We start from the raw sequence: 27482 nt of genomic DNA, 5'->3' as shown, positions 1-27482 counted from the left end.
CAATGGCAAACAATCAAAACAGGAGCAAAGGTTTTTAGAGACCAGCTGTAAAAGTAGGCTGGTGAAGAGTATAGCAGGCTGCAGGTATGGGATACGTCTATGGTGCAGTCTATGAATAGAACATCAAGTCGGTTTTTGACAGGAAACAGGTAGAGGTCTGGCCCCATGTCTTGGTGTCACCTTGGTGACTGAGAAACTCGCTAACCACCCAACTGATTGCAAATAAGTTGGACTGGAATATTCTCTTTATTTCTTAAGACTTGTTAGGCACAGTTTGAAATGAAGCGTCTCTGTTCATCGGAATACATTTTGAACACCTCCCAACCTCGAGCCGCTACTCGAGGCTCCAGCGAGGTCAAGGTTTGTATCTGAGCAGCACGATTGTCATTGAAAAGGCTGGCTGTGGTAGCAGCAGCAGCAGCAACACCCTCACTGTGACACTTGTCAGTTCTCTTACCGCAGATGAGAAAGAGGAAGGGTAGAGCTGAGGAAGACACAAACCAAGGCAACAAGAAGGCCATTTCCTCACGGACTCCGGATCACCAACAGCTCTGGAAGCAAAAAAAGAAATGAGAACAATTGGGCGGCAACAACGTGATCTATAAACACAGAGAATACAAACCAAATATCAATTGGTTGTTATAGTTTGGTTGTTTTTATCTGTCTGTATGCAGCATAACAGGTTTATATTCACCCAAGAACAATCAAGTTCTCAAGCTCCCGCTGTGCACCTGATTACAGCACCATTAAGGGCTTTTCAAATCAATCGTTCAATCGATCCCTCAATCGATCGTTTTATTAGCATGGAAAAAGCCCTGTGGCACGTTCAAAGGTCTTCATAGCGCTCTAATCAGCTGTTAAACCAGTTCCACAGTCTTGAAGAGCTCTGAATCTTTAAGAATTTAGAAGACGCTAAGCAGCTTTCTGCGTTACCCTGGCTGGCGCGCAAAGCTCGTTTCAGTCTCCCGAGGAGCTGCAAATGAGCGCTCAACTGCAGATTGTAGATGTGAACCCACGATTGGTTCATATAAGTAGCTCAGCGGCTTCTGCGGGGATTTCCTCTGAGTTTTCTCACCACAATATCTCAGGGTGAGCTGAAGAAGTGAAGAACAGAGCACATATTATTTCTCAAAAGTCTTAAAAAAGAAAAGAAAAGGGAGAAAATGAGCGAGTCATACAAAAAGGTCCCAAGTTTTCCCAACTTTACAGGATGAAAATTGGCAGTCTAAGAAAAAACTGTCACTTTGTTTTATTGCGTTTTCTGCTGCAACGGTAAGTTGATGATAACGATTCTAATTCACACAATCAGTTGACGGCAAGTAAATCTATTTTGATGCTGATTAATAATTACTAATCCAACAGAGATTTTGAGGCATTAAGCGTCAAATTAAAAGCGGTGAATTTGTATTTACTTCTCACGTTTCCCTTTGAAACATGAAAATATCAGAGTGTGATCTCCTACTGGAGTGCTAAAGCCGTGCTCTTGATGTGAATCCACCCTTCAAACACTTTGGGATTGAGTCTGGAGGCAGCAGCACTGTGACTCTGTGCCACTGGCATCCAAAAGTCTTTTTGACCTGAAAAAGCCCTCCGGGGGTTTTAAGTCAATTTGTAATCCCTTCAATTTATCTGCTGCAGGAGTGGAACAAATAATAGCGATTTACTTAATTGAAAACTAAATATTTTCTCGTCTGGATAGACAAAATGAATTGGAGGCAACAGTTCTTTAAAGCATCTTCCCTCAGTCGATTAGTTGCACTCCAACGGGCTTTGATAAGAATTAACTCGCACTCAATTATTTTTCTTTTCGCTCTCCAAACATTTACGCTTTTCACGGCTATTTTGGGATCTCTGCTCTTTAAAGACACAAGACCCTTTATTTCCCTCTTTAAACAAATGGAAAAGCTGTCTACAGCTTAAAAGTTCCCTTTTTTTTTCTCACCATGTTTAATGTAATGTCATGTTCATTTCCCTCAGGTCAGCTAAATACTACTGCATCAACCAAACCAAAGTGTCACGAATGGAATAACACCCACTGATGGACAACTGATGAATGGCAGGTGGAGCCATCCAGACAATATTCATTTTCTTTTTGTCATCCCTGCTTACATCGTTAAAATACCAAAGAGAGAGAATAACCGGAGAACGCCTACTTAATAAAGCCTGTCAGCTCACACCCAAGCCAGGTCGAGTACTGACTGAATTAGTGTCCCATTACAAAGGAATAGATATTTTATGGCAGATATAAAAAGATAGTGAGCCGTTGATGTGATACTTGGGTCACGAATGGCAATGAGTTCCCTTTAAAGGTCTTCATATGGTGCAAAAACGACTTCATCAATGTTTTCTAGCAATGTCTCTTTCCTGTCAGTGAACTCCCTCAGATTGAGATGTCCACAATCCACTCAGGCGGCTTCACTCAGATAATGTTTGCTAAAGCACAAACTAGCTGCACAACATTTCAGGAAATCTGCCTCACAAACGGTCCTGATATCTCATTGATACCTCCTACGGGTTCAGGACAACAACTCCAGGCAGTTGATAGTTTGCTACAGTTGCCTTGTTGTTTGACCTTTGGCAAAGGAAGTAAGAAATTTAGCATGGAGGAAAACCTTGCTGGAGGCTCTATACAAAGGGCTAAATGTTAATTGATTGTGCAATTATTAAAAAAAAAATAAAAAAAATGGAATAATGCAGGAGTTTTAATCGAGACTTTTCTGAATCCTTAAACATAAAAGTATTGTCCTTGTTTTGAATAGAAGTAAATGTTAGAAAAATAAAGTCTGTGGTTATCGACGTTTCACATAAGTTCAAAAGAAATGTACGGGTTGTACGCACAACAACAACAAATCCTAGCAGTGGCTGACATTTAATATCTTAATCTTTGGAATTAAAACGCAGACATTGATTGATATGAGGTGTAGTTTTTATCATTGATCGGTGTGTGGAACACCACACCACACTCCTCTGCCCCCCCCCTCCTCTTCCTTCTCGTCCAACTTCTTTTTGCTGTCTTGTGGATTTGAAGTTTGAGCAGCGAGGGAGAGGAGAGCTGGCACAGGGAGTCTGCTGGCGGGGCAATGAGTCACCGTCGTCATTAAAGTTGCTAAGAGCAAACACAACCTGCCTGACCTCCACACATTCCTTCTCGCCACGCCAAACAACTTGACTAATCACTCCGAAAAGGCAGGTGGCCGCGAGAACGTTGATTTGCTGACCGAGAGTGGCGACTGCCGTCGTTTTAACAGCTACTCCGGGATGAAATTAGCTGAGTAGTGGCTGGAAATGTGGCTTAATTTACCTTAAAATAGAAGCGAGGAGGGCTCACATTTTGCTGCAGCCTCAGTTTGCAGCCTTTGCTCGGCTCCTTACAAATGCAAATGACCACGATTTCTTTGAAAATTCGATTCTCTCCCTGAGACGGAGGGCTGAAGACGTCGGAACCTGGCTGACCATTCAGCGTGACCACCCTCTCCCCCTCCCCCCCTCCCCCGAGCAGGTAGATATTTAACCGCACCTCTCATAACACCATCAAGCGAGTCAGCGCGCTCGATCCCGAGCCAATTCGACGTGAGGCCCCGTGAAATCAGCCAATGTGCAGAAAATGAAGCCGGGGCCTGATGCGCTCCAGCGTCTTAACACCTCAGCTTCTCAACTCCTCGCCGGCGGCCTGCGGGTCCAATTACTACGGCAAACAACCCGACGAAGACGGCCTCATAAACACGCAGATTGGATAACCAGTAGGAGTCTCATCGCAACCACGTCAGGGATGGTGCATGGAGAACATGGCAACCTTTGAGCCAACGCACACAATGCTGCTCGATGACTCGGCAGGTTGTCGCTGCTCTTTTCGCGACGAGTCGTGTGGGGTATTGGTTTCAGCTCGGCTCACTTTCAGCTCAAGTTTACCGGATGACTTGGCTACACACACACACACACACACACACACACACACACACACACACACACACAAGCACACGCACACACCTCCTGTCTTCTCCTTGGGAAAAAAAGAGAAAGTTTCAAGACAGAGAGGCAAAACCTCCTTTCAAGCTGCACCAACTTGAGCGCATCTGCCTGCCTGGGGTGCACAGAGAGAAAGAGAGCCAGGCAGGCAGGCAGGCAGGCAGGAAGTCAGGCAGGAAGGCAGGCAGGGAGAAGGTTACCTGCCTTCTTGAGAGGGGGGGAACAAAAAAAGAGAGTGAGCGAGAAAAGCCAAGATCTTTGAATAGGTGTGTGTGGATTTGCATGTGAGAGGGAACGGTGCGTCTTGCTTACCTGTTGAGTGGCGCCGAGGCTCTGGAGCGACCTTTTTTTTTGTCCTCTTGATCTACAGATGGCTCTCTGAACACGAGCGAGCGCCGGAGATGTTGAAGAATGCCAATGGGACGCCCTCCACCCTCCAACCTCCACCCCCCCACCTCCACCTCTACCAACCGCCCTCACTCAGTCACTCCTCAAAAGAGAAGGAGGGATGCGGGGATGTCATGGCGCCAGTCTTGGCGGGTCAAAGGGAAAGAAAACGGAAAAGGCCAAGTCAAGAAAAAGAATGCAGCGGCCGGTAAAGACTTTTCTTTGTGACGACGAGGCCAGTTCACAGACTCCCCCAGCCGCCCTGTGTTAGTCTAGACTACACAAGCCCCACCACGGTGCAAAGAGCAAAGGAGTGCGCCTTCAGCACCTCTCTGTTGCACCTTCCCAGGAGGGGTGAGGGGTCGGTGGTGGGGGGGGGGGGGTCGGTGTTTGCGGCTCGTATTATTTTCGCAGTTGCACGGCGGCGGGACGGAGCGAGCGGGAACACCGCCGCTGCCGCCGCGCCCTGAAGATTCAAAGACACAGACGGCACACGGTTGTCTTCACAGCTGCCAGTTTGTAGCGTTTACACTCATACATAATAAATGGAATAGAGAGTATCCACATTACTGTATTTCCCAGACTGAATACTCCAGGGGTGATCTGCTCCGCCGTGCCGCCGAGATGGAGGCAGACGTCGGCCGGAGACTTTCACTTTCAGCCGTGGAATATTTCATGTTGTCGTTATTTATTTTTTTTCCCCCCAATATGCCTCACACATCCCTCCCTGCCTCCCCCTCCCATTTTGTCAATTATATACTTCCGACTGAACGGTGGCTGGAGAATAGCACCATTTGCTCAGTGGAACATACTGAAAACTCTTCTAGCGAGACAACTTAAAGGTCATGTTGATTTTTTTCTCTCCTCGTGTATGTATTTTTCATTTTGTCTTGCTGATTGTCTGCACATGTGCTGCGGCTTTGTGTTGACTCTGTGCACGAGCTATTTGTTCACTGTATATGTAACACAACTGTGGGTGTGCTGTGTCAAACCCAGTATCTGTGCAGTGTTGTTAAAAAAAGCGAGAAAAAAAACAAGTTCTGTAAATGGTGCAGAGTGGCACAAATTCAAAGACCTGATGCTGTACAGTGCCAGAGTATAGCATAGTTGTGTGCTTTTAGAGTGCAATAGTGTGTGTGTGTGTGTGTGTGTGTGTGTGTGTGTGTGTGTGTGTGTGTGTGTGTGTGGCCCAGATGTTAGCAGCTGGGTTGTGCGGTCAGAGCCAGACCCACAGACAGTCATTAAGCCCAGCGGCCTGGGGCTGAAAGGTTAATACTCCCGCCTGGAGGGAAATGTAGGTGGGAGGCAGGAGGAGGGAAGGGAGGGAGGACTGAGGATGGGGGAGTCAGTGGTGGTAGAGGAGGAGGAGGAGGAGGGAGCAATGGGAGGCGAGGGGGCTGTGAAGCTCAGCACTCAGTTCACACAAACAGCACTGTCAGCAAGACTGGAGCCGCTCCACTGCCAGACGAATGAGGAGGAGGAGGAGGTGGGGAGTGGGGGGGGGGGCAGAGGGGGATGATGGGGAGGGCGAAGGAGGGAGGGAGGGAGGAGGAAGATGGACAGAGGACCGGAAGATGAATGGGCGAGCGGAGGAATGCGGGGAAGAGGGGAGGGAAATACAGTAAGAGGGTAAAAAAGAATTCATGTCAGCAGCTTGGACAGGCAGAGGGTGAGATGAAGGGGACACGGGCGAGGAGAGGTAATGGAGCGAGAGAAACGGATGGAGGAAGGAGACAGGAGAGGTACTGTAAAGTGGGCTGCGGAGTGATGAATAGGAGACGATGGAGGATCGGGGAGTGATGGGGGGGTGCAGGAAGGAAGGAAGGAAGGAAGGAAGGAAGGCTGACATGAAGAGTTGTTGTGGATGGCAAACAGGAAGTCAGGCGGCTCTGGCAGCCGCTGCACAGAGAGAGAGAGAGAGAGAGAGAGAGAGGGAGAGAGAGACAGAGAGAGAGAGAGAGAGAGAGAGAGAGAGAGAGAGATAGAGAGGCAAAATGAATCGAAGAAGGCAATAAAGCGCAAGCGGCGGTCGGAGAAGCAACACAAGGTGCGGACGGCGGCGGCGAGATTGATCGGGAAGGGAGGAGCGCAGTGCGGTGCAGTGATGCTTGTGTTGTGTTTGAGCGCCTTCACGTGAGGCTGATGTGAAAAGTGGGGTTGTCTCGGTCCTCACAGCTGCTAGGAAGCTCACAATTTGCAAAAAAATATGTCCATCTTTTTTCTTTACTTACAGAATCAAGGTGAGAGCCTGTTGCCAGCTGTCTAGACTGAGGAGATGAGCAGCAGCCAACATGAGAACCACCAGAAGTGGGGGAGCAGCTCCCAGAGTCTCCAGAGGGCAATTTATTAACCTGGAGCTGCATGTTGGAATGCCTCTGAAATCCTCTCACGTGTCTTTCCAAAGACCCTGGAAGAGGAGCTAAAACCTGTTGATGTGTTGTGATGTACATTTAGGCCCTGCTGTGTTATGTTGTGTTATGTGCTTCACTCACTGCTGACCTGAAAATAAAAACCCTTAATTCCAACAATGGAGCTACTAAAAAGAACAATGTGAACGGCCAATCAGGTCGCCTCCCTCGTGGTGAGGAGTGACGTTAGCCCGCAGTGTCTGCAGCTCCTGCCAACACAACTCCTCACAGCTGCTTTTTCTCCTTTTAATGGTGAAAATGTCAGTTCTAAAAATTGGCTTTTAGTTCCTTTCCCCCCCCCCCACCTTGTTCTGTTTTACATGACGGATGGCAATTAGTTATGAAACCCATAGAAATGTAAAATGAATTTGGCTGAGATTCCTGCCTTTTGGAGGTCGGTAAGATGGATGAGGGTGAAGTGAGCTGGTTGCAGAGCAAGGTTGATTCAACGTAAAAAAAAAAAAAAAAAAAAAGAGTAAAGTAAAGTAAAGTAAAAAAAAATACTGCCAGTGCATGGAGGGAGAAGATCCTCTCGCTGAGCCTCCACATTAACTACAGCCGTCTGACCTGATGATCTGACTGGAGCTGCAGCTTCTGTTCCCTGCCACAGTACAGCTGCCATATCAGTGATGCCTCTGCGCTCTAAATCTGTAGACAAGGTCAACATGTTTTTTTTTTTTTTTTTTTTATCCCAGCCAATCTGGCTCCCAGTCGACCACAAGAGGAGGAGGAGGAGGAGGAGGAGGAGGAGGAGATTAAACTGGCAGCGGTGAACTGGGAGCGTGTAGGAGTGTCACTGTAAACCATCGCCGACAACTGCAGTCATCACAGAGACAACGGTAGCCAAATAACATTGAACATTTCACAGCATGACAGAGTGTTAGGTGGAAAGAAGAAGAGGGAGAGAGAGAGAGAGAGAGAGGGAGCGAGAGAGAGAGAGAGAGAGAGAGAGAGAGAGAGAGAGAGAGAGAGAGAGAGGGAGCGAGAGAGAGAGAGAGAGAGAGAGAGAGAGAGAGAGATCGCCTTGTCAACCTTCAGCTGCACATTTCTTAAAAGTGTGTTTTTCTGAATAGGTCCGAATAAAGACGAGAAAAAGGAAAGAAGAAGGATTGTCTTCTGAAGGCCATGCGGTGGCAGAGCATGTGGGAGGACGGCGAGCGCTGAGGTTAAAGCAGATTTGGAAGAACCTAATTAAACACACCAACACACTCTGTCTCCCCCACCACCACCACCCGTCAGCACTCATCCCTGTGTCCCTTTGCATTCTGGGACTGAGTTCAGGGCTGGGCATGTGTGTTCCAGTGTGTGTGTGTGTGTGTGTGTGTGTGTGTGTGTGTCAGGATGGATGAAGAGGCTCGAGACAACCAGCTGTGGTGTCCAGATTGGGGAGGGATTATTTGCCACATCTCCCCCCCGCCACGTTTACCTCAGCCAGCCTGAACAAGCCGTCCATGTTGCCGCGCGCTTCGTATCCACCTTAATTCACCGATACCACCCGACCAATCAGAGGAGGCCGCGTCGATGAGGTTTGCATGCAGAACTTGAGTCTCTCGCCGAGTATGTGTGAGCAGATATTTATGCCACCACACCCCCCGCAAAAAAAAAAATATAAAAAAAATGTCATCAGACTAATAAATGCCATTAGGCACGGGGATTACGCTGATGGTTCGGTGATGACAAATTCAATAGCGGTAATTTTGACTCGGTAAAAATAAATCAGCCACTGCCGAGCGCCTGATCGGGACCGAGAAGAGGAGAGGAGGAGCGGGACTCTTCATCCGGCAGGATTCCTGCACTGAGTCGTGAGGTCAGAGGTCGGGACAGGGAGGCTGGAGCAATATTATTAGGTCACCGAGGGAAGAGGAGCGGGGTCAGATAATAAGACTGGATACGGCCGAGCCAAGAGAGAGAGAGAGAGAGAGAGAGAGAGAGAAAAAAAAAACGCAAGGGAGGAGAAAGTGCTGACGCCTCCTTCGCTTCCCCAACCACTCGTCCTGTTCCGGCTACTTACTCCACGCCGCTGATATTACACATCCAGAGGCCCACAAACTTTAACGTTTCGCCGCCTGCATCTTATCGGCCCGGGCGTTATGATGGATGAACGGTGCGGAGGCGGCGGCGGCGGCGGCGGTGGCGGTCGGAGGGAGCCGCTGCTGAAGTTTGAGGTCAGGAAAGACAACTGATATATCCGCTATCAGCCGTGCCAGTCGCTCCATCAGAGGGCACCTCGTCTGTGTGTGTGTGTGTGTGTGTGTGTGTGTGTGTGTGTGTGAGTGTGTGTGTGCGCACGGTGAAATACACACAAACATACGTGCGCGAAGGCACACATAGACCCTCCCCAACCAATGACACACACACGCGCGCGTGCGACAGCAGAGCTTCCTATCGCAAGCAATTCAATATAAAGATACACAGAGCTCAGGCAATAACCTGATCCCGGCCAGAGATGTTATAGGCTTTGACAGGCGGCCTGAGCCACACAGCTCGGCCTGCTCTCACACTGTCACTGACAAAACAGAAGGATTAGAGGATGAAACCGAGCTAAATCTGGGTGAGCTAAAAAAAAAAGAAAAAAAGAAAAAAATTAGGGCAAAAAAACAAGGCACAGAGACAGAGGCACACTATGGAAGCCGTCCAAAAGCCCGGCTCTTAACTAAAGCTATTAAGCAATAAAAGGCCACTTAAATAACAAAACCCTCAACGCTCCATTATTTATGCTCTGCTGTCCATTCACTAGCCGCACGCACGCACGCACGCACGCACGCACGCACGCACGCACACACACACACACACACACACACAACAACAACATACCCTGCATGTCGTACACCTCTTGTGTGATCCATTCTTCTCCACCGACCACCAGCAGCAGCTCTCGCCACCTTAAACTGGCCTCCGCTGAGGTTGGCGCTCATGTCAGTGTCACAATTTTTATCTCATCCCTGAAAGTGCCACTGAAGTGTAGGTTGGAGGAATCTCTGATTTGATTTTCTCGTCTCCTGGTGACTGCAGGTAGCACTTCTGCCTAGCGAAGAGATCTCTTCCAGGGTTTTCTTTGCATAATTTATGATGGGACTTGTGTTCTTCCTCCCTGAACTTGACATCTAAAGTGGGGAGGGGGGGATAAACATTTACAGGACTGGAGCGCGAGGATTTGTATTGTGTGATGGTAAGAGAGGATATTTGAAACAATGGCTTGATACCAATCCATGTTAATAGCAGCTTTGATGTCACAGGGGAGAATGACCAAACACGGTGACCTATCCGAAAATGACAAATCTGTTTGGTCCATTTCACACCAATTATAAGTCATGTGGGCTTTTATGAAACGTTGTTGTAAAGATTTGATTGGGTTTTATATATATATATTTCAGATTTTTTTTGGTTTATACACCAGTAAGATTGCAGCGCTTTTATTTTGAAGTTTTGTCTGATTTCCTGTCACTTTATTTCTCTCTACAGTTTGAATGAAAGACATAAATTTCACTGTTAAACGTTGTTAAAAGTTCAATGTTGACATTCAAAACAATGTTTTTTTCATTTTACTTACACTGTTAATCTCGTTGTTAGCACGTTAGCATAACAGACTTTAATTAAGTTTAATTTTAATTAAGGGTCCTTTGTAATCTCGTGTCGCCCTTCATCTTTACCAGACCAGATGAGAAGTTAAAAGGGTTTGTCATCTAACGATTACACGCTGATCCCCCACTACTAGTTTGATATTTATGCTTTGGATGAACATTTAAAACAATAACCACAATTTGGAGTTGTTTCTTTTTTTTTTCCCTCTGGCATATTTTGTCCACTGCTGTGTTGCTGTTAACCAGGTGTTCCATTGAGAATCCAACAGCTGCCGTATGAAGGGGAAAAAAAAAAAAAAATTGACTTGAATTCAAAGGCATCAGGATTTCATACGGTCTTTGAAAGTGTCTGCAGAACTTTCCACACAATGCAGCTGGTGAAAAACGCTCGGCCCATATCGGTGAGAGAGGGGCTGGAAACCTCAGAGCGGGCCTCATATTTTATTGACTTTCACCATCACACAAAAATGACCAACTTATTTCAGCTGCGCGAGCTTAAAACGGCAGGGCCAAAAAGTCAATAAGCCACTGTGGATTGACCTGCACACTTATCGCCAGAGGACAAAGCCATTTCCTAACAAGAAAATGACCAAAACGTACACAATGCGGCACAGAGTGTCAGTCGTGTGGCGACTTTTAAAGCCACATGCTACAGATCAGCCAGAGCCAGTATTTTTGTTCTCCTCTTGCATTGCAAAATACAGCGCACCAGTATATAATGAAAACATCATATTGTTTTGATAAGTGCAAAGGCTTGTGTTTGACCTTTAAAAAAAGGAAAAAGAGGAAAATTAGTTTCCTGCAAAAACCAATCACAGGGCAGAATGACCTCACGTCAAAAACATGCCTTGGATTTGGGGGTCGAATGGGAGGGGGTGGGGGGGCATGAGGGGGGATCAAACTGGTTCTCACAGGGATGAAAATACAACAAGAGCGCACAGACATGAGGGTGGGCGGGGGAGGGAACCAATCAGGCCTAAATACACCTCTGCCAACAGATGGGCTTATGGCTTCTGTCGGGGTGTAGTTTGCCATCCTGCTCGTCCCCATTTTCCGGCAAAATCCACTTTAATTAACATATCAGCGCTCCCAACGAGGCTAAAAGCTCTTCCCCGCAAAACTGTAATCTGCCCAGTTTGAACTGGCCGAGCAAAGAGCCGACATGATAAGGCCTCGCCGTCCAAAAAAGCGCCGCCAGTAATCCAGTTATACCTGCTTACACGCTGCACAGCTGAGAGCGCTCACGTGACCGTATCGCTCGCCCTCACTCTCTCACCCTCTCTCAAGTGCCTTGTGTTTTCTGATCCCAGTGTTTTGATTCACTCCGTCATGTGGCCCTACCTGATGGGATTCTCTCCCATCGAGTTTTTTTTGCCCCTCGCTCACAATGAGATTAAACGTACGGCCCTTCCAGAACTCACTCACTCCCTCGTACTCTCCCCCACTTCACCTGCAATCGCTTTATCCCCGCCCGTAGCACTTCCTCCCGACCTGTCACTCCGCTCTAATCGCCTCGCCCCCACCTCGCCGTCACCTCATCCCTCGTGAAATGCGTTCGCTTTCAAGTTTTTCGTCCCCAAAACATCATTCCACTCCCTCCCTCCCTCCCTCCCTCCCTCCCTTTTTGCATTCCTTCCCAGCAACTGCTGGTTTGATTCGACCTGCGAACCCACCTCTCCCTCCTCCCCCCCACCGCACTCTAGGAGGGTAAAGTTGAGCGGGTGCAACAGATGGAGACCATTGTGCGTGCACGAGTTGCGGGTCGCCGCAGACGACGTGGGAAGTTGAGCGCGTGTTTCCACGTGACCCGGCAGCGTGTTTTTGGCGGTCCGGCCTTGTTGTTTTGTCCCTTGCGCTAGTGTGTTTTTTTGTGCTCGAGTGCCTTTGTGTGTCCGTGTGGGACGGTGTCGGGGGGCTTAAGTGGGGAAGGGGAGGGTGCACATGGCAGCTTAACACAAGATGTTTGAGGTCTGTTGGCCTGACGGGGGGTGTCACAGGACGGCCTGGTTAATGGAGTCTCTTGGAATGTCCTCTCCTGCAGTTTTAATGAACCCACAGCCAAAAGGCCTAATGAAGCGTGCGCCGCTTGCCAAAACAGTGCCTCAACCTGACCCCGGCTGACCCGCGCCACTCCCACGCCACTTGAGGGGTGGGTCTCCATGGCGACGGGACTCCCGAAATCCACTGGGCCGAAGTTGTGAAAAAAGAAAAAAGAAAGCAGGAGAGGGGTTGGGGGTGGGGGGGGCAGCAGGTTGGCAGGGTGGTGGTGGAGGGAGGATGGGGGGGGGGGGGAATGAAAGGAGCAGAGTTTGGGAAAAGCAAGCAGTTTGGACAAAAGACGTTGGTTGGTTTTCTGCATGGAGACATGAGTGGATTCCCAAGTGTGAGAATCATTCTGAATTTCCTTCTTTGTCACCTTGACAAAACAAGGCCCGTCAGCAAAAAAGCTGCTGTGGTTTCTGGCCATGCAAACAATTCTTCTTAACAAGCTGCTCCCACTTGTCGCCAGCCGAAAAAGAAACAAGACACACACACACTCCCACACACACACACACAGACTCCCACACACACACACACACACACACACACACACACACACATACACACAGGCCTCATTGCAGTTTAACTAGCCTTTACTTAAGCCATGCAGGAGCCTCATTATTCAATTTAAGACTATATCGCGAGCGGTGCAGAGCATTCAAGAGGAAGGAGTGTGCATGTGTGTGTGTGTGTGCGTGCATGTGTGTGTGTGCGCGCGCGCGTTAAGTATGAGTTAACCGCTAATAAAGTGCAACGCAGCTAATTAAACAGTCTTTGTTTATGCGCTATAGCAGTGGTATAAACTCAGCAGGAACTATACGAGCCGGTGTGCAAGGTCGCGGCGCGCTCATTTGAATAACTACTGACAAAAGCAATGAAAGAAAGAAAAAAAAAGAGGGCAATCCACTTCAAAAGAAATTCCCGCTTAATTGCAAAAGTGTGAGAAAAACCAGCAAAGACAAAAGGGGGAACGAGCTGATTAAAGCCGCATTAAACAGTGTTTGAAATCCCAAAAACATCTGAGTCTAATCTCATTCTAAAGGTAGCCTGGGAAAAAAAAATAACGAAATAATAAAAAGAACTCCTCCGGCGAGGCGGCTGCGATTCTGATTAGAAGGTCTGTGTTTCCACTCGCAGGTCAGATCCTGACGGGTTTGACGCGTCTTGTGGAGGCTGAGCATCCGCAGTAGATAAAGAGATTAAGCGATAAATAACTTCTGATTGTACCGGCTGTTTTGTCTCCTGCTTGGCCGCCACGTCACCGCCGCTGTGAAGTCGGAGTAACAAGCGCAATCACGCGGCGGCTCCCTCCCAGCTAGGAGCAGAGTAAAGCAACAAACTGCACATGGATGGACGGATGGAACTTTTTTTTTCATCATAATGGGAATCAGGCTTGAGACCCGTCCATCACCCCTCAACCCCTCAACCCCCTCCCCCCTTAGGACAACATGGTGGGGAAACCTGCGGTCAGTCAGTTGAGGCACATTCCTCCATTCCGCCGCTAATGACGAACAGCGGCGTTCGTTATTGGCCTGATGGAAATAAGCGCGAACCTTATCGTGCAATAACAAACGTCGCCGCCGTAAAAAAAAAAACAACTCCTTATTAGCACCGCGGTGGCGGCGCCGCCCGCCTTTCCCTCTCCCACGCTCGCACACGCAATAATGCACAAGATGTAGTGATGGAGCACGTCTGTGCGAGGGTGAGTGTGAAAAACAACATGTGCTTTCCTGATCTGCTGGTGTCGAGAAGGTGTGCGTGTGTGTGTGTGTGTGTGTGTGGGTGTGTATGTGGCCGGCTGAGAGGGCACACACTCGCCGACAGCTGCATGTACAGACGGAGGTGCACACACACACACACACACGCGCGCGCACACACACACACACACACACACCAAGGGAGAGAACACGACGCAGTGAGAAATCGATGGATTTGTGCGTGATATCGACGGTGGAGCCTTTGCCTCGCCCCGGCTTTATGCTCTGCAGTGTCTCCACTTTCATTCACAGCGGATCCGATTTAGGATCAATGTAAATATCTCTAATCGGCGTGCACAGAAAACAGGCCGGCTGAGGGGTGATCCGTACATCCGTATTTGTGTGTGGGTGTCGGGGCGGCTGCAGTCGGGTGCAGCTGACGTTCCAATTCGGACGCAAAAGACTAATTTATTGGAGTGTTATGAACGTGTGTGTGTGTGTGTGTGTGTGTGGAGATGACACTCTGGCGTGCACGTCTGCGTGTTCGCCATATGGACGTGGGATTCCACCTCAATTACTGTGAATGGGGTAAGTGTACTTTACGCGGAGCGCCGCCTCCGCGCTTAAGTCTTCGCAATCTGGCCCACGATTGACAGACTCCGGCGAACGTTTAATAATGATCATAATATTGACATTGATGGGAACAAATGCGGAACTGTTTGGTTCTCATAGTCGAACAGATTCACTGTGATTTGTTTATTTCACCCCCCCTACTCCTCTACCACCGTCTCTTGTAAGCATGCTGTTAAAAACAAACAGTCAAACAGACGGCACAAACAGAGACAACAGCTTACTTGGCTGGCTGCGACGCAAGCAAAATCACTTTTCAGCATGTTAAATCCTTCTGGATTAATTGGTACAAAAGTGTTTGAGCACGTCTTCCCACATTAAGGACTGCAGGCAGCAACAGTTTGCTGTCAAGCCCGGAAATAACCAGTGCACGGACCTGTGTAGATTCCAATTAGGCTCGGACGCGAGACCGACAGGAAACGCGAGGCAGAATTTGGAAAAGTCTGCGCTGCTTAAGCAGCCAATCACACGCAGGAGGTCAGGCGGGCAAACTCAAGCGGACAGAAAGTGGGCAGGCATCCAATAAAACGGTCAAGTCAAAAAGCATACAGAGGAATACTCGGGGAGAGACGCTGCAGCGATAAACACACTCAAATAAACAGAAAAGAAAATCTTTGACAAAAGACCCAAAGGGTAAATGTACAGGGCAGGTGGAGGCGATACCAGCAGCAAGGGAAATGGAGGGCAGGTCCGCTGCAGGGGGCGCTGCAGGGGGCGCTCTGGCATGGGAGCAGAAACAAGACTGCAAGGGTGAAAATAAAACTGAAGAATTTAACACGCACACACTCAGGAGACACGCTGTTACAGTGTTATTAGGAATAAAAAGTAACATAAAAAATAGTAAAATTAGAAACCTCATTCATGTCTCCATGATTTACGACATGAACAAAAGAAGAAAAAGGTCAAAGAAATGCCCATCAATGTTAGACAGAGACATCAAATGTGCAGAAATATCCACATATTTACCCATAGTAAACACACTCTTTCCATTAACCGTGTGTGTGTGTGTGTGTGTGTGTGTGTGTGTATGTGTGTGTGTTTTGACCAACTGGGACTGTAATTGTTCTGAAAGTTTTATGGCAATATTAAGTTTCTCATTCGGCTTAAATGAGAAATGTGATATTGCCGTACGCGCTGGATCTAGTGGGATATCAAATCTATATATTTATGTTTGCAGTTGGTCGATGCAGTCACTAGAAATAAACAACTGTTTCACTGAAAGACTGGATCCACTTCAGTGTTGCACCGCTGCCAATGAACAGCAGCCTGGATCTGCTGGTTGTGCTCAAGGCTGCTCAAGAGCTTCTGACCCTGACATCACGGCTCTTGCAGGAAAGTTCAAGTGGGACGTCAGAAAAGCAGGATTAACATCAACATTCATTTGCGATTTGCTTCCCCAGTATGAGACACTGCTAAATCTCACTCACTGGGCCTGTAAGTGCACGTTGTGCTAATCAAACTGAGCAGACGTTAAAAAAAAAAAATGCCAGCCAAAAATTTGATCATCAAATCCACTGACCTCTAGGAATTTCTCCCGCTCCCAACCTCTTAATATTTTCAGCGCGGCGAGAAAAGTTGCCTTTAATTGCGGTAAGCGCCGGCGTCTCCAACGATAAACTCTCGGCTGCATTCTCAGAGTGCTTTTTAGGCCGACAATGTGGATTAATTCAACGCCGCGCGCAAACGTCTGTGCCAAAGTGAGGATTAGGCCTATTTCACAGGGCCGTGTTTTATTGTAGCGAGAACGTGCATATGGGGCTGCTGCTGGATGAATCAACACCAGCAAATTAAACTAATTGCACTGTTGCTCGCCCAATGGACCTCGTCTGGGACTCGGGAGGGCAAAGAGCTGGGAGCTGGGCGAGCACATTACTGGATCCGACTAATTGCTCGCACCTGTGCCTGCACAGTTGACTCTGCGGGGAACGATAAAGAGCAGAGCTGGAAGCATATGGCTGTGTTTATCCATCTATCTGCGCATATATAAATCTGTAATAATGGGGATGGTTGCGCCTCGTCTCGTATAGCCGGAGTGTCGCGTTCCTCACGGGACCCCCGGGTGCCTCTAACGTTGCCTCGGAAAGGAAAGCCGGTTGTTGGCCACCTCAATAAAAAAAGAAGACCCCCCCAAAAAAACCAATGAAGTGCGCGACCGGAGGGAACGCGCTGACAGCTAATCACAGACTTTTCCAGCTCGGCCCGCCGCCTGCTTTTACTTACCTGAGGTGAGAGCTGCGGCGCGGGACGACGGCATTACGCCTTGGTCGCCGTACATGAATAATAAAGTCGGCACATCCAGCCGGAATGCGTCTTTTGCATGCGCGGGTTTGACCACGGTTTGCTCGCAGCTTTGTAAAAGAGAATCTCGCTGATCGCGTTTCTATTATGTATGGCAGGTGTTACATATTTATGGCTCATCTTTTTTTTTTTTTTCTGTCTCTCTCATGTTGAAAGTCGGCGTCGGCGAGGAGGTGAGGCGCGAGGAGGAAGAGGAGGAGGAGGAGGAAGAAAAGCGAGGTGGGAGAAACGCAAAAATAAAGATGAGAGGTGGGAGGTGCGCTCAGATAGTTGTTGTCTGACCGGAGGCTTCCTGGGCAGAGCAGAGATGATCTCAGAGGCTCGCAGCGTGACTCTGGCGCACACCTCGCCACGCAACCAGCGTGGGGGCCCCGCCGCGCGCAACAAAGCCTGCGAGACACGCTCGCGCGCGCGCGCGCACGCACACACACACACACACTCAAAGCAGGAGGGCTCACGCTGACCGACGCGGCTTCCGCGGAGCTCTCGTTACGTCTGCGTTCTCGTTTTCAAACTCCGGAGGCAAAAAAACAACCTCAACACACACAAACGGCCTTCTTATTTATCCTCACGACCTTCTTGTATTTTTCTCCACCATTCAGACTTATCGTTGCGAGCGTGAAACGCCGGAGACGTCTTGCATCTGCAGTAAACAGCCAACAACTGTAATACGGTGTAACAAGAACCTCGCTCTCCCCGAGTCAAAATTACCCAGGCGAACAATTCGCCTCGCGACAGCGGCGCGTAGTGTGCGCGGCGCCGACTTTTACTGGGCTGCAAAAAAAATAACAGTTATTGCAGTTACCCCACCCCCCTTCCCCACCCCCTCCCTCTTCCACTCTCCCCTCCCCCGCAGCCATGAGTGGCTGTTTGCACGTCCAAATCTCAGCGCTCCCGAGCGCCTCCCTGATGATGCGGACCGGACGGGAAATCCTCACGGAGGGCGTACGCTTACACGCTCTTGTCGCACTTTCGGTTGGGAAGGAGGCCTAATTGTGACCCTTGTGGGTCCGTTGTTGTGCTGTGACTCCACCTGCTCCGTTGGCGTACCTTCTGCTTGTACGTCAGAAAAGGTTAACCCACCTCTCGGGGGAAGGACGCCTGCGTACGCTGTGTGTACGAGGCAAAAAAAAACAAAGAGGAGCACCGGTCGTTACGAGCTGGAAGGCAAAAGAGGCTTTCATATACGTCGGTACAGTCAGTATGACGATAGCGGCACAAAGCCCCCTTATGGCCTATTTATGGTTGGGCGCTTTTTTTTTTGTCTCCTTCAGCTCTCCTTCTGGTGTTTAGAGGATAGAAGAACAGCCTGGCTAATATTTAACTAATGACTGCGTCTTCCAGAACCTGACCTCCCTGCTCCTCCTGAGCCAACTCTGCGGCAGCGGCAGTGGCGCTTAAGTGCGAAACAAAGTTTGTTTGGGGACGGGCGGGGGGTGGTGGTGTGTGTGTGTGGGGGGGAGAGGGGGACGAGGGAGGAAGGGAGGTGAATAAAGTGTCGGAGAAGCCCATAAAGGAGGGAAAGGAGAGCTGGATGCGCTGCGGTGCCGTGTGGGAGGCCGGCGGGTCTTAGCGGAGAGAAAGCCATATGCTACCTTGAGGCGCGTGGGGGGTGGGGGTTGGGGGGTGGGGTAAAGAAAATGCAGCAAGAGAGCCAAGCGGAGGCAGAGTTTGCGTGCGAGACTGGCTGCTTTCCATCAGCGCTGCAATTTACGTGTCTGGTCTTTGCATTTGTCATCAGGAAGCAGACGTATATGGACAGACGGAGCCTCTCAGAAGGTGTAACAGGAGAAGGGCTGGACGGAGAAGGTGGACGGGGGAGGGGAAGGGAGGGGAAGTGAGTTGGGTGAGAGGAAGGCCGTAATTAGGTGAGGCCTGTTTTTCGCTGAGCGGGAGAGACGGAGGGGGAAAAAAACAAAAGTCTGTCCGGGCAGGACAACAAACAGGGCGGGAATTAAGGAGGCAGCCCGATAAAACACGAGCAAGTATAAGAGGTGGGGTGGGGTGGGGGGGGGAGATGGATATAAAAGATTCAGCAGGGCTGATTATTGTTATGGTGCCACCAATGTGGACTGAGGCCCCTTCGGCGCCGCCAGGAAAATGCAGTATTAGTCACTTCAATAATTAATCACCCTGGGAGCACGTCGCTGCAGCCTCGCGCTGACCCATTTCTCCAGCACTTTTCCTCAACAGTAACACGCCCACAGAGCCCCTCCACTCCTTCTTCTTCTTCTTCTTCTTCTTCTTCTTCTTCTTCTTCTTCTTCTTCTTCTCCTTCTCCTCCTTCTACTTGTTCTTGCGCAGCACCGCTGACTTAGAAGTGGGGGTGCTGGCTCCCAAATCCTCTGGGTCAGGCCTGGTCATTTATTAGCCACATTTCTCGGGAGAAATAAAAGCAATCTCGCCGGTCTTCTCAGAGGCTGGGAACCATGCGGAGAGACAGAATAGTGGCCTCGGCTGCGGCCCACTGGGCTTTTGCCGACTGTCTGTCCCGGTGAAATATGAAGCCCATATGTAGGACGGCCATCTGAAAGAGGGACCCCAACAGGGTTCCTTCAGGCTTTGATGCTCATCACTACAAAAGCAGATGGCTCCGTCCTGGTCTTAAAACTTTTTTCTTTTTTTTTCAACAGCCGACAGCCCACCCCGTCCCTCATTTCTTTTATCCAATCCTATCCGGCCTATTAGGCCCCCCTGCATGTCATGGTCTAGCAGCCTATCTTCTGTCCCCAGGGGGCTTCCAGAGCTGTGGAATGAAGTCAAGCTTCCCCATTGACGCAGGTCCTGCTGGATGGCTTTGAATAGGAGTCAACCGAGCGAAAAAGGCATGTTTTAGAGGACAAAATAGAATAGAAGGTGTGGGCCGGATCGATACCACCGGGCTGTTTGGACTTGAAATGCTCCGCTCTCTGCGCCGCTCTCAGACAAAGGCACCGCTAGCCGCGGGTGGCAAAGGAATTTTTTCCGAACGACGGGGCTGCAAAAAAGTCACAAAAGGGGTGTTAAATGGAAGAGAAGCCCGTACGCATCCGCCTGAAAGGCCTGGAATCAGACAGACAGGTAGCCCGCTGCGAGCGCTCTATACGTCCACCCCCTCCCTTCGCTGAAACAGCTGGGATCGGCCACCGAGGAGCCATCCAAAAACCGCCAGCGCCGCGCTCGCACCCGAGCAATTTCCCGGAGCGGAGAAGCAATCAACGACTTAAAGTCAAACACAATGCAAATAGGTTGGAGGGAACCATCTGCGGTAATCCAGCGGTGCCTGCCGCACCAATCTGCCCGCCGTCTCTCAGCCTCTCTCCGTGGCACAAGCCAATTAACGCTTTGATTCAGAGTCAGGGATGAACGCCCTAATTGATTACATGGCGATAGTCGTTTCAATTATCAATTTGGGCACAAAAACAGGGCCGAGTGGAGGTACGAGTGCCGGAAGTTTTTGGCAGGGTGCAGTTCCTCGATGGAGTGACTCGGCGGTGAAAACTCTTGGATGTTTTTATTTTTAAGCGCAGGCTAAAAAGCGGCGGAGAACAGTGACGCTCGCAGCTTGTTTACTCGCGGGCTCTGACTTCTGCTGCCTCCTCGCAACTTCGACTTCTTCTCTCTCTCTCTCTCTCGCTCTCTCTCTCTCTCTCTCTCTCTCTCTCTCTCTCTCTCTCACTCACTCCCTTTCCTCAACACAGGCTTTCTTCGCTGCCTGAAGCACGCAGAGAACCACACAGACTCATGCAGAGGGAGAGAGACAGACAAAAATAGACACAAACACACACACAACACAAAATTTGCAATAAAACCAAGAACGAACCAGAAATGTGTCTTATATATCAATTTTGACATGTTGGTGCGCTGTGAAATTTCAATATGAATCACCCCATAGCGTCACACATCATGAATTGTTGCAGCTATAAAAAAAAAAAAAGAAAATCAGGTGTGCGTCAACTCGACTTTTCATTTCAACTTGACGTTGACTTAAATTCATCACATGTGAAAAGCTGCAAGCTGAAGGTTTGTATTGTAGGTTCTAGGATGTTATCATCTTCCAGGTCTCTTTATGTGCACACATGTTGCAGCAGATTAGTATTAACACGTGTGAATCAGCTGGGAACTAATGTCCCGACCAAATGTACAATCACACAGCAAACGCATAACGCTAACAAACAAAGAGCGAACACACTGTGCAGACAGAGCTGGCGGGGGGTGCAGGGGAGGAGAAAAACACTTCCCCACACTTCTGTGCAAACGCACGCGGCAAACCACCAGGGGCTTCGGGGGGGGATTTGCGGCGAGGGAATGGCACGAACAGACCCTTCCTTTCCTCATCATGCCTGTGATTCTGCTTTGTTTACTCTGTCATGGAGAGTTGCTCCGTTCGATCAGGCTGGTGAGGCGCGAGGCTGGGTGGTTGTGCTAACGAAGTCTCAATGTGCCGTCTGTCGGCAGGGTAATTTCCCCGGATGGCTTTGTGTTCTCACTTGCGTGGACTGGGGGTCGGGGTGGTGGGGAGGGGGACGAGATCAGCACCTGAAGGGCCCAAAAATAAAACAGATTAGTGCTGATTTTCTGGCGCCGTCCCTCCTCTCAGGTGTCAGCGCACCTCCAACGTACCTCTTTTTTTTTACATTGTACCTTTTGTGTCTTCACACTGCTGATCATTTCCTCCTTGCACATGATTCCCTATGTATTCTGCAATTAAAAATAATGAAAGCAATATGCACTGGCTTCCTGCTCGAGAGTGGGTAGCAGCTTTAAACTTGTGAAAGGGCTTCTTTCCTTCAGCTGTCTGTGACGCACGCACTACACTGTATTGACAAAAAAAAACAAACACAAAATCCACATCTCGGCCAAAACAATGCTCTTGTTACGAACGAGACACAGCTTATCAATGTCACGCCCTCCCTCCCGGCTGGTTGGTAGTTGCAGACTCCGATTTAGTAATTGTACTTTGAAAGAATGTGGGAGGTTTTGGAGTTGCTGCGCCGATAGGTGCCGTTCCAAAGAGCAAACGCTATCTGCGGGACCGCGGCCGACACAAATCTGCGTTGATGAATCGCCTGCATTTAAATAATCAAGCTTTGGTGCATTAAAAGGGAGCCTTCATCTTTGAATTTGCATATCTGCACAGTTTGGTGTGCTGTGGTTGTCGGGAAGAGAGAGAAAAAAAAAATCTCTGTGGAGCATGTGAGTTACGCACGGCTGCAGCAACTACAGAACATGATGTTTAAAAAAAAATTAAAGTCATTGTGGCAAATGGAGATGTGGACTCATACATCAGCGAGAGGCATTAGGTGACCATCACTCCCTCCAATAGGCCATTTCTTTTAACAGACCCCTGTCAGGCACACGTGACTGTTCACACAATGGCCAATAAGTTACACTCCCCCTTTGTTGTTTTTCGGGGGACTGTGTGCTGTTGAGTGACAGTGGGAGGGGCACCGTGGGTTTTGTTTCAAAAAATAAATAAATAACCAAAAACCTCCCGGAGACAAAAAAGTGTGCCAGTGGGGACCTCTCCATCAATCTGACAGAGTCCTCACGTGCACGGCTTGGCCTGTGGGTGCCGTGCATGTGTGAACAACAGAGGGAGGAGGGCATGAATGCAAGGCACTGATGGTTGTGTCCCACTGCTGGTAGGAGGTCTGCAGCCTTTATCTGTGACTGGCAGTAGGTCTTAACATCCTCCACACACACACACACAACCACACACACACACACACACACACTCTGCCCTGCTGCAAGCTCCAGGCCCACAGGGCTGAGGTTACAAGAGAGGCACGGTGTCCCAGTGCATGAACAATTCCCTCTTTGCCCCCCTCACGCCTCTTTTCTCCAGCAGTAAAAAAAAAAAGACCTCATTGACAAGAACTTCACTGGAACATAGGGATCTTAGGATGCTCACTCAGTTCCCCGGTTCCCCACACTATCATCCCTGAGCGCCACACACACGCACACACACACACACACTCTCTGATGTAGGCCCCGTGCATGCCTGAACACACACTGACATGCACAAATGCCCCAGCATGGCTTCTTCCTCTTCCTCCTCTTCCTCCTTCTCCTCTGAGGGATGAAGCTGGTTCCTGAGCATCAGCATCGCCAGGGAGGCTTAGCGAGCGAGAGACAAGGAACATCTCCATGAGGGGCGAGAGAGAGAGAGAGAGAGAGAGAGGGGAAAAAAGCCACAACGCAGACATGGCAAGAGAGTCGCAGAGATGCCAGCAGCCGCTGAGCCCACGGTGCATCCCTAATCGAGCCGCTGCCGACTTGCAAATCCGCTGCTCTCATCTGCCGCGTTTGCAAGGTCAACTGTGAGATGCGGCGAGAGAAACTTGGGGAGACAGCGGCGCGGTGACAGCAGCGGCGGTGCGGTGAATGAGTAACCTCGATGCAGTGAGTAACTGCAGCTAATAGACAGAGGTAGCCGAGCGCCGATTTAGAGCTCGTCCGCTACCGCATAGGATGGTTTTAAAAAAAGAAGCAGAAGAAAAAAAAGTCATGCCTTGAGTGTCGGCCACAGCGCCACCCCGTTTCCACCCCAACCTCCAGGAAGTCGCTTTTCAAAGGGGCCCAGTGTGAGCGCGAGCACACGTGTGTCACGCCGGATGAGGGTTATTCTTTCATCCTTTGACCCAGATTTGAGGCAGAACTGAGCGGAGGACATGAAAGACGCGGACCTCCCAGCAGAGTCCGGGTCATGCACAACCTGAGCACAGGCGCGCACCGGCACAGCCAGCCAGCCGACCAGAAAACACTATTATGCATATACACGGTGCAGACACACGCAGAGCAGCAGCCAACAACAACACACATGCCCACACACACACACACACACACACACACACACACACACACAAAAAATATATATATTCATACGACGAAGATTCCACAGAAGGGGGCTTCTCACGTGGAAGCTCAGCCAGACGCACCTGCCGCAGCTCCAGGGATTAGCCCGTTTCTTCTCCCTCGCATGCACGCGCCATATTAGAAGTTGGGAAAAAAAACACGCAACAGCGAATGGTTGATTGCTGATTATTGTTGGCAAAACAGCCTTCCCTCACACGAAATCAAAGCATGAATATTCAGGTTCCGATTAAAATGAATATATAAATAAATAAATGAATAAGCAAAAGACTCTGCATTAAGGAACACCTGCGACTGCTCAGGCACTGACATCTGCAGCGCTTCACCTGCGACACGTTGAAGGGATGGTTCGACCGCCGGAAAATCTAAATTTCACCCATTTTCCACTCATCACATTGTCAGTTGAGGATCTATTGACATTTTTTGTGGCACACGGCACATCTAGAGGTTCACAGAGGTGACGGAGTTCAAGTCATGATGCACGGCTGCGACTGTTCGGGCAACAGCAGCTGTGGTGCTTGCCCCAACGACATCTTTACACGGTGGTTTACTAACAAAAAAAAAAAAAAAATGGAATTTCCTAGTTTGCACAATGTGAGTGCAGGATCCTACGGTATTTTATTTATTTATTTATCTTTAAACATATGTTTATTGACATTTTGGATAGGTATACAGAGTAAACATTAACATATAAACACGAACTTGAACAACCCCACCCCTCTCTCATCCAACAGTTCTACAGAAAGACACAAAAAGACAGGAAGGTATATAATAAATAGATCGACAGTATGCAAGAGTTAAGGAAATATGGAGTCCTACGGTATTTTCTAGTCATGTAAACGTTGAGGAGGTAAAGAATTCCACACCATACTAATACAGTGGTAACCCACAGTGGCCAGGTGCCCAAACATAAACAACAAATGATATGGCTGATGATACGGAAGCAGTACAGAGAGTCAGTTTGTTTCAAATAGTTTAATGTTCCCAGTGAAAATATCCCTCTAGCCCACTATAGCAGCGGTTTTGTTACCTCCAAAAATTCTGGCAAGTTCCAGTGGCACATAAACTAATAAGCTAACATTAGCCTGGCTAGGAAGCTATAGTGGATATTTTTGTCAAAACACAATATTAGCATCAACCTTCTAGAGTCAAACTGGACTGCAGAGTCTCCTGAGCACCACATTAGCAGTGCAGACACGTTATGTTGTCGTGTAATTTCCATTGTATTGGCATGGGGCGGATTTCTTCCCCACTGTGAAACTCCAGAATGGTTATGTCTACCAGCAGGGCCTCCATCGACATGGCGCCGAGTCGAAAAAAATAGGTGAAATTTCATTTTCGGGTGAAGCGTCCTGCTCGCCCTTGCGAAATGTAAAAGTTGAGGAGAGTAATTCCTCATAATCCCTGTACCTGCCTACGAGAAATGGCTCTCACAGCAGAACACAGGTGAGCGTGTTTATCCTGCTGCTGCCGACGCGACGTGAGGGAGAGACGACATGATGAGACAGTAACGCGGAGCGGGAGGGAGCGAGGGAGGGCGAGTGGGAGAGAGAGAGAGAGAGAGAGAGAAAACATTGACGTTATTAGAGCAGACACGATGCCGCAGACAAACAAGTTAAAGATCTGTGGTGTGTCTGCGCTCAAGTGTGTTTTGTCGATACCCGGCGGAATGAAAGAATTAATACCGGGTGAAAACAGATTTAGAGGAAAATTGCAGTAGCAGGCATGAAGGGCAGATTTACAGCAAGAAATTGGCAAATTTACAGGCAGTGAAGTGGACGCGCCGCTGACACAATGTGGGGTTGGGGCCAGTGTTAAACACGGTGCCTCACCTCAGACCAGAGAGCTCCTCGCCGCGCACAGTCCTGCTCTGTTTGTTGCCTTTGAGTCTTCAGTTCGAGGCTTCATTCAAACCGTGACAAAATCAAGTGGATGTAGACTCACTGGGCCCTTAGGCACATCTTGCTAGTACTGTCACAGGGAGGGAGTGGAGGCGGGAGCCAAGTGCAGACACAGGCCTGGTTGCGGGTGAAAAAAAATATTAATTACAAAAAGTGTCCTCCTAGGGTATCAAAAACCGAAAATCTTTACACATAAAAGCAGCTCATATGCCAAAACACGGAAGACTTACTCGGACGGTTGGACTGTTTATACAAGAGGGCAGGGGAACGTAGGTGAGAACAATCAAGGGCAAGTGAAACTCATTGGACTAAAAAAGTGGGAAAACATGAACAGGAAGTAAATTACAGAAAACAAATGGGGAGACAAGACTATCAAAATAAAACAGGAAACGTATCTGTGTTATACTCTGGCATATGTTTTAATGCCATAATAGGTTGTCTATAATAAAAGTAAGAAACCTAATAATACCAAGTACTTAAAATAGTGTCATATTAATGACACTGAAGATAATTATAATATTATGAATAATAGTAGTATATACAATTATTCTTCTATCTGCTCCCTTCCATTTAGAAATAAAAAAAAATGTTATTGGTGTTGTTCTTTCCTTTGTCACTTAATAAAACAAACCAAAAGAGACACGGTTGTGATATTGTGAAAACCCCAGTAGATACAGTAAATACTCAGACCAGCCCGTCTGGCACCAACAATCATGTTCACCACCCTCAAAGTCACATCGATTCTTTTTTCTTCATTCTGATGCTGGTGCTGAACCTTCACCCTGTCTACATGCCTGAATGCAACGAGTTGCTGCCATATGTGATAGCTACTTGTGTTAACAAGCAGTTGAACATTTAACTTAACATAGCGGCTGCTGAGTGTTTGCCCAGGGGGCCTCGGGGCATTCACATAATGGTGGAGTCCTCTAGTTTGCCGAACTGGTGTCAGACTGACTGGAATGTGACTGCAATTGAAGGGAAAACAGTGCAAATGCTTTCTTTGCAGCTCCTGATCTGGTGTAAATGCAACACCTTCCCTCCACCAGAAGGAGGCAAAGTCGCTAAATGTTGTAATTTCAGCAACTCAACAAAGTGCACCAAGCCGATTCTGCAGCCGTGGAAAAAAAGAGGCTTTACACTCAATGTGAGTGACAATCTTTGGCCAGGCTCCGGTAGCTGCTGCTTATGACCACTGAAATCCTTTCAGATACACTTCTTGTTAGAGGTGACAAGTCTGCTTGGAGAAGAAAGCCATTACATTAGAGGAGAGGTATCAGGCAGCCTCCCGCTGGTATAAATTGAAACCAAATACAATGGCTCCAAGCCAAGTAGGTATTCTGGGAAATGTAATTCAGCTATTTCCTGGCCCTGCTACCAATTCTGGTGAAGTTTTCCTTACCTCTTAAAAGATACATCGAAGAGACTTTCTTCTCTCTGAGCTGCTGGTCTTGGGTGTTTTGAGATAAGGGTCCCTTATTTTACCATGTGTGTAGATTTGGTTTTCATTCCAGACTGCAAAAAATTACCCTAAAGGAAAACAGTTCTAATCATCCTTCGGTTCACAGCCTCCTGCAACAAACACTCAGATTTAGCTGCTAAAAATTACACTTTGATATTCCATGTAATGGGACAAAAGAAAGGTGGGCACTTGGTTCACTAGCCTGCTGGAGGTATCAGTGCTCCTCATGACATCACAAAGGGCCATTCTTATCATTTAAT

The 27482-nt window shown here is 48.6% G+C and overlaps 1 protein-coding gene and 1 long non-coding RNA gene across 4 annotated transcripts in view; one reads left to right on the top strand and one right to left on the bottom strand.

Moving 5' to 3' along the window:
• nphs1 (NPHS1 adhesion molecule, nephrin) overlaps positions 1-25958 on the bottom strand; it is a 69775-nt gene extending 43817 nt beyond the window's left edge. Inside the window, exons 1-2 of one of the 3 annotated variants that reach the window (XM_076026037.1) lie at positions 25695-25958; positions 458-551 (exon numbers count right to left, since the gene is read on the bottom strand). In XM_076026037.1, the coding sequence (XP_075882152.1) occupies positions 458-521 (64 nt within the window). In that variant the 5' untranslated portion in view covers positions 522-551; positions 25695-25958. Of the gene's footprint in view, positions 1-457; positions 552-4278; positions 4401-25694 lie in introns of those variants that run through there. The other 2 variants (XM_076026030.1, XM_076026045.1) reach the window with 2 other exon arrangements.
• On the top strand, positions 477-6969 carry LOC142888280 (uncharacterized). Its single transcript, XR_012926674.1, has 4 exons — positions 477-594; positions 1978-2060; positions 4337-4561; positions 6587-6969. It is a non-coding gene; the product is annotated as an uncharacterized LOC142888280 (long non-coding RNA).
• Positions 25959-27482: the final 1524 nt, after the last annotated feature.

Source organism: Nelusetta ayraudi, unplaced genomic scaffold (genome assembly GCF_046127955.1).
Source record: "Nelusetta ayraudi isolate G7.1 ecotype Tasmania unplaced genomic scaffold, CSIRO-AGI_Nayr_v1 ptg000003l, whole genome shotgun sequence".
Taxonomy (NCBI): domain Eukaryota; kingdom Metazoa; phylum Chordata; class Actinopteri; order Tetraodontiformes; family Monacanthidae; genus Nelusetta; species Nelusetta ayraudi.
This window is presented reverse-complemented; position numbering and strand designations above follow the sequence as displayed.